The 7,666-nt window shown below is 43.3% G+C and overlaps 1 protein-coding gene across 1 annotated transcript in view; it reads left to right on the forward strand.

Annotated features, from left to right (window-relative positions):
- Window positions 1-7,233, forward strand: part of LOC115084330 (multidrug resistance protein 1A-like) — a 176,033-nt gene extending 168,800 nt beyond the window's left edge. Inside the window, exon 29 of the mRNA XM_029589047.1 lies at window positions 5,792-7,233. Coding sequence (XP_029444907.1) covers window positions 5,792-5,989 — 198 coding nt within the window. The 3' untranslated portion in view covers window positions 5,990-7,233. The remainder of the gene's footprint in view (window positions 1-5,791) is intronic.
- The last annotated feature ends 433 nt before the right edge of the window (window positions 7,234-7,666 follow it).

The raw sequence follows: 7,666 nt of genomic DNA on the forward strand, positions 1-7,666 counted from the left end.
GTCACATGGGCATCGGCGCCATCCTGTGCTCCTACCATGACAGGGGCTGACCAATGGCACCGGTAGCCCCTGTGACATAGGAAGGGCAAAGGTTATTGGTGCCATTTTGAATACTGGCAACAGACGGCCCGAGTGCAGGAGGTCTCTCCTGGACCCCCGCTGAATTTTTGGCAAGTCTTGTGGGGGTCAGGAGGGTCCCCCAAGACTTGCCAAAAGTCCCTGGTAGTCCAGCGGGGGTCCAGGAGCGATCTCCTGCACTCGGGCTCGAGGCAGGCGTAACTTGCATGCGCAGGCCGGCTGCTTGCGCACCAGGTTCCGGTCTGGGGCCTGGTCCAGAGGCTGTGGCCACGCCCCCGGAACACCCCCGGGCTGGACCCACGCCCACGGCCATGCCGCCGGAACGCCCCCAGATGACGCACCACCGTGACACGCCCCCGACATGCACCCCAGGAAAGCCCCGGGACTTACGCGCATCCCGGGGCTTGTGTGCACCGCCGAGCCTATGCAAAATAGGCTCAGCGCGCGCAGGGGAGGTTTGCGGTAGGTTTTCTAGGGTTACGCGCGTAACCCTTTGAAAACCAACCCCGATATGTATATGCTAATATATGATATCTAACAAACACATCTAAATAATAAATGTTACATAGTTCCAGCATAAGTAATATAACATTGAAGGCTTGGTGAAATAGCCATGTTTTTAAAGCACAGCAGAATGATGGATTAGCCTGTAGTCTGAGTTCTTTTGTTGGGGAATTCCAAAGGCATAGAACCCCTACCAAGACATTCTGATTCTGGTTACACCCAAACTTAGACCTAGATTCATCATTTTGCTATAAACTTCGCGAGAATAGCACCCGTGATTTAAAAAAAAAAAAAAAAAAGGGTGTGGGGGGGTGCTTTAGAGTAATTTTCCAGATACTGTAATGTGTGTTAAATTTATTGCACGTGTGATATTTTCATATTGTGAGCTGAGAAGTGCCTAGGCTGGCTTTTATTGCTTTTGGGCTGCTGCTGGCTAGAGAGTGAGAGAGAGAGTGAGAAACATTCTTTATAAGGCTTTCATATAAGTAACCTATTTATACCACTGTAAGAGGGGTAACTAGTAACTCAAGGTGAAGTTTTGGTGGGGGCAGTTTTACATGCATAGTCAGAAGTATGAACAGCACAGTAAACATGAGTGAAGATTTGATGTGATTTGGAGGGATGAAAGGTACACAAAGATGAGATTTGTACAATGTACTCTCGACCTAGCTTGATGCACTCTCTACCTAGCTGCTATATTTATTGCAAATCCCAATTCTGAAATAATGCACAGCATAACACCAGGAAAAAAGTGTAGTTATTTCCACAGTTAAGCATACCTCATTTTCATAAACTCCTCCCTTTTGACTACATTTTTAAAATTTGCACACATATCTCACGATGTGTTTATCACATCCGTTATGATGATAATGTAATATGCAATTTGATGAATGACTGTTTGCTTGCTCAACTAATAGAATTGACAAAAAAAACCCTCCTGGGATGAAATTAATAAACAATCTGGGTCACTGTTATTGCTGATGTTACACATTGAATTTTGACCAAGTAAGTCTAGTATTTTCCCTTCCTGTGTGGGTTCCATTAGCAGTTGATGCTACAGGTCTCCCTGCAGAGAATCTAGCATCTCTCTGCTTCTAGAAGACACTGTAGCTTGGATGTCCCTATCAAGATCTGGCAGATTGAAATTGGCTCTCAATAGAATCTCCTCTCTCATAGAAATTTTGGAGTAGATTTTCAAAGGATTACGTGCGTAATTCTTTAAAACCTATCCCTGCGCGTGCCGAGTCTATTTTGCATAGGCTCGGCGGCGCACGCAGCGCGCACATGTTATAAAATCGGGTGTACATTTGTGCATGCCGGGTAGTGCACACAAATGTACCCCGCGCATGTAACATTAAAAATCTGCCCCTTTGTGAATATCCTCCATTAAATCTCTATGCATTTCTTCTGTTTGCGATGGAGGTCTGCATATTCCACCAATATAAATAGATCTTCCTTTCCCTCTTTCCATTTTAATCCAAAGTGCCACTTTCTTACCTCGTAACAATTATTTTCCTTTAGTATTATATTTTATACATATTGCCACTCGTTCCTTTCTTCTTATACAGTTCTTCCTGAATAGATTGTAACCTGGTATAAATATATCCCAGCCATATTTTTCTGCACACTGTGTTCATGACAGCCACTACATCCAAGTCAGCCAATAGAATGACAATTTTTAAACAGAGCTCCAGAGTGATCTGAGAAACTATAGATCAGTGAGGCTAACATCGGTGCCATGCAAAATAGTAAAAGCACTATCTGTAAAAACAAAATTATTGGTCATATGAATAGACATGGCTTAATGGGGAAAAGTCAAAATAGATTTGTAAAGGCAAGACTTCCTTTTGCTAAAACATTACATTTTTATAGTGTAAATAAACATGTAGATAAAGGTGAATTGGTTGATACAGGGTATTTACAAGACCTTTCTTTTCATAGTAAATTACAGCAGAAAAAGACCCAAGTGGTCCATCCAGTCTGCCCAGCAAGATTTTTTTTCTTTCAGAGTAGTAACTGCAACTCCATGCAGATTACCTCTCATGCCTTCAGTTAAGGGTAACAACTGTTGCTCCGTGCAGTTCACCCCCGCTCCTGCACATCATGCCTTCTGTTATAACAAAAAATATCAGTAGAAAAGTCATTTTTTTCACAGATTATTTTATAACATTAAAATTCCCTGGAAAAATAAAATGAAAATTGAAAATGAAGGTCCCTATATATTTTTAGATTTTCAGAAAGCAATTGATGAAGTCCCTCATGAAAGACTCCTCAAGAAATTAAAAAGTCGTGGGAGAGGAGGCAATGTCCTATTGTGGTCTGGTAACTGGTAAAAACATAGGAAAGACAGGACAGGAATAAATGGTCACTTTCCCAAATGGAGAACTACAGGGATCGGAATTGGGACCTATGCTTTAAAACATATTCATAAGTTATCAGGAAAAGATAATGAGTGAATTAATCAGATTTGCAGATGTCACAAAATTATTCAACCTTGTTAACACAGCAGTGGATTTTGAGGAATTGCAGAAGGGTCTTGTTAGACCGGTCATTGTTGGAGACAGAATGCTGGATTCGATGGATCTTGCTCTGACCCAGCATGGTATTTCATATCTTCTGATGAGCCCAGCACTGAGTGCAAAGTGCCTTTTTTTTTTTTTTTTTACTTTTTCCCAGCCTGAAATGTACTCCTATAGATGCCCACTTTTTAGGACCCTAAAATTAGGGTCCTAGTGACACAAGGGGGCTAATTTTCAAAGGATTTAGGATCCTAACTTTTGGAGTTAGGCTTCTAAATTGGCCCTTTTAAACATTTACTAGGCCTAAGTGCCTAAATTCAGCCTCATGGTTTCATTAGGCTCCAAAATTTAGGGCCTTAAATAATGGGTGGCTACAGGGCAGGGAGCCAAAGTTAGGGGCTTAGCATTGATTTTAAAAACTAAGCTCCTAATTTAGGACCCTAAATCTAGTAAAATATATAGCATTCCTAAATGTTAGGTCCCTAAATTTATGTGAATTTTCAGCTAAAATAAATTCCTAACTACTCTTCAGAAAGGCTCCTAATTTGGCCTAACGTGCAAAGTTCTTTGAAAACTGGCCTCACTATTGTAACTGCACTGAACTTACTGCTCAGTAGCAATAAGAATACTATTTTTTTTTTAAGCTTACAATGTGCTTTTCTTGCTGTGGTTTAGCAAGAAATAAATTGACAAGATAAAAATGTTTACATAACAAAGAATGGCCTAGATTCACTAAGCATCGATGTTTTATTGCAGGAGGAGTCCTACTATCGCGGGGGGGGGGGGGGGGGGGGGTTACCACAATAGTGGGGCACTTCCCCCCCTAAAAATTATTGCAGCTGCATGGCACACTTTTTTGTCTCCTTGTTAAACACTGTGGGACTAAAGAATGCAGCGCATAGCCCTTTAACGTGATGGCGTCCCTAACCTCATGGGACCGCTGTTGCCTTAAAGGGTCTCTGACCCCCCAAAATGTCATGGCAAATGAGGAGGTAGAGTAGGGATCATTGTTGACCCCTCTCTCAACCTGGGGCTGCCGTGACACTCCCAAAATGTAAAACATGTAGGTACAAGGTGACAGCTTCCCTTACCCTCCCCCCAAAAAAAAAACATCGGGCCGGATTTTTAAATCTTCGTGCGCGGGGTACATTTGTGCAGCTACTCGGTCCGTGCACAAATGTATACCCGATTTTATAAGATGCGTGCGCAGCCGCACGCATCTTATAAAATCTGGGGTCGGCACGTTCAAGGGGATGCAAACTTGTGCACCTTGCGCGGGCCGAGTCCTAGGGGAGCCCCGATGGCTTTCCCCGTTCCCTCCGAGGCTGCTCCGAAATCAGAGCGGCCTCGGAAGGAACTTTCCTTCCGCCCCCCAGCCCTACCTAAATCCCTCCCCCACCTTTATTTTTTTATTTACGCCTGCCTATGCCGGCCGAGTGCTAGCGCGCGATCCCCTGGGATGGTCGCTGTGCCAGAGGCCCCGGTCCTGCCCCCAGTCCGCCCCACCCACTCCCCGCCCCTTTTTTCAAGACCTGGGACATGCGCGCATCTCGGAGCTTGTGCACGTCGCCGGGCCTATGCAAAATAGGCTTGGCGTGAGCAGGAGCGGGTTTTAAAGGCCTATCATGTCCATGATCCCCTTACCCCCAAAGCTTAAAATGAAAAATAGGGTCTCTTCCCCTTCTGATACCACCCCCCAAGTGAACAATAAGGTTCCGGTCCCACCTTTCTATATCCACCCCATCTCTTCCCCAGAAGCCAGAAAATAAAGATTAGGCAGGACCCCCCACACACACCAGCTCCCCAGTCCCAGGACTTTAGCCCAGTCACATGACTGTGAAAAGGTCAAGCCTCTGCCATTTTGCACCCGGCCCTGATGCAGGATCCATTTGGGAGAGTGTGGGAGGGGGGATGGGGGGTTGGGTGGGGCCTGCACCTAACGTTTTTATTTTCTGGTTTCCAGGGGAAATAGGTAGGTGGGGCTAGGACACTATATTTGACTTGAGGGTGGGAATGGGGATTGGAAGGGATTGAGACCCTATTTTGATGTTATAAGCTTCGGGATAGGGTGAGGGGCCATTGCCATTTTGGTCTGAGGGGGAGGGGATTGGGTGTGCTGCACTCTTACATGTTTGTTTGGGTTTTTTGGTTTTGTTTTGTTTTTACAGTTTGGGGGTGTTTGGGTTACATCAACTGGTGGCCCTGGGTTGAGTCTAGTCCCAGTTTGATCATGCAACTTTAAAAAAATTTTTAGCTGGCTCTTTAAATGTGAGGCAGGAGGCCTGGCTCACGTTTACTGTTTTTATAAACGTGTAGGTATTTTATCACAGCTGTCCACGATAAAATAGTTGCATAGGATTGCATATGCATGACCATCTTTGCATGCATTTGAATTATTCATGCATGCAAATCACATGTAAAGAAGGTCATTGTAATAGTGGAGGGAACATGGGCGGGGAGATGCAAAATATCATGTAAATCATGAAATATCACCGCAATAGTGATCTATCGTGGCAATATTACGTGACATATGTGATATAATGTGCGTTAGAGTCCTACTGCAGCTGGATGCATCTCCCTGAATGGCAGGAAGGTGCAAAAATACTGTGGAAGGATTGTGACTTTGATACTTACTATGTCAAAATAATTTTAGAGGAATAACCTTGTTCTCTTATTTTTTCCCATTGCAGATAGTCCAGCAAGCTTTGGATAATGCCAGAAAAGGTCGAACCTGCATTGTTATTGCACATCGCTTGTCAACAGTACAGAATGCTGACATCATAGCAGTGATTCAGAATGGAAAAGTGGTGGAACAAGGGACTCATAGCCAACTTCTTGCTAAGCAAGGAGCATATTATGCTCTTGTAAATACTCAAGTTTCTCATTAGCCATTATGTTGGCTTTTAGATAGATTGTGTACTCCCTTTATTTTTTACTTTAAGGAAACGATGTTCATAGAATTGAAGATATATTAATGTGGGCAGAATTGAACTGCTATAGTGCATTATAACATGGGGAGAGCTGTGACTGACAGCATCTTCCTGGGTGGGACGGATCCTGTTGCTGGCACCCAGAGGCACACAGAAAGAATGGAAAAGATGGACCCTCTCTGCACATAGCTCCTCTTTTCTCTCTCTGAATCTTCTGGGATAGCATTAACACGCTGAGTTCCAGGTTTCTATGTGGGGAACAAACAATAGTTCTTATACCCATGTCTTGCAATACAAACCTTCCTCTGTCCTCTCTATACCTCCTCTTTCCACCGCACTGATAATTATCACAGTCTTTCATCTAAAAAACACACTGAGAATCAGGGTGGTTTCCAACTTCTTTTATTGATAGTGGATTAGATGACTGAATAGTATTTACAGCTTCAATTTGGATTCCAGTCATAGTCAATAATAAGACAGCAAGAAGGATAATAAACTTGTGACCTCACTACTTTAGCAAAGCTTCTCTCGCTTGGAAGCTCTCTCTCTCTCTCTCTCTTTCTCTCTCTCTCTCTCTCTCTCTCTCTTTCTCTCTCACACACTTCAATTCCTTCTTTTCCCAGTTACTCCAGTTACTTAGATTGAAGTAATCTTCTTTTGGATTCCCAATTTATATCCCAGCTCTTCCCACTGTAGGTGGCAAGAATTTATTATCAGAACTTAATTCCAGCTTAAATACATTTCCTAACTCTTCTGAAATCCTTTGACTCCTTAGGCACTTCGCTCTCATGTGTATTCTAGCTGAGTTAGCAGCAGCAAAGTTCTTGTTACCTTCAGTCTCCTTCCCTTTGTTCCATTGGCTGGGATCATCTCTTCTAGATGAGCTCCTCCACACCTCCAGGGTCTTTCAGGAAGAAAACACCACTCTCCCAATGGTTTGGTTACAGAGTCCTGGGCACCAAGGGCCATCAACTCCCAGAGGAACAAAAATAGCCTCTGAACCCAAAAAGGAGAAAAATCAAGCAAGAGACAGGAAGGGTGGAATAAAACTTCCTTGCCTCCAAAGGAAAGATTCCAAAAATCCAGTTAATTTAAAGTTTAAATTCCTCTGCATTGAGTCCTCTGAAGGAGAAATAGCACACTGCCAGTCTGCCTTACATGTGTTAAAAAAAAACAAACCAAAAAACCTGTAGACTTTCCATGGACCCAGGCAGTTTTAAAATTCTCCTCATAATGGAAAAGTCCAGGGTGCTGAAGAACCCATCATAATCACTTCCACCACATTGAGAGAAAAGGCTGCTGCATGCCCAATAATTAATTCATTTTTTCAGGTGTTTCTCTTGTTACTCCTGTGGTTAGGGCTCAGACTAAGTGGGTCTCAATAACTGTTTCACCATCAGAGGTATCTAAAATGCATTTGCCTGTTTTCCTCTTTCTATTGTAAATACTAGTATTGTCCAGGAAAGGTGGGCACATTTTTCTGTATTTATTCTCTTTCTCTGTTTTATCCTAAGTTTATGTTCCAGTGCCTTCTCCCCCAGGATTTTGTCCCTTAAGCTTTTTTTATATGTATATTCTCCTTCCTAGCAAGGTCTGAGGGGCTGAAGGTAGGAAATGGAGTTCCACAGCCTCCCA

This window comes from Rhinatrema bivittatum, chromosome 2 (assembly GCF_901001135.1).
Source record: "Rhinatrema bivittatum chromosome 2, aRhiBiv1.1, whole genome shotgun sequence".
Taxonomy (NCBI): domain Eukaryota; kingdom Metazoa; phylum Chordata; class Amphibia; order Gymnophiona; family Rhinatrematidae; genus Rhinatrema; species Rhinatrema bivittatum.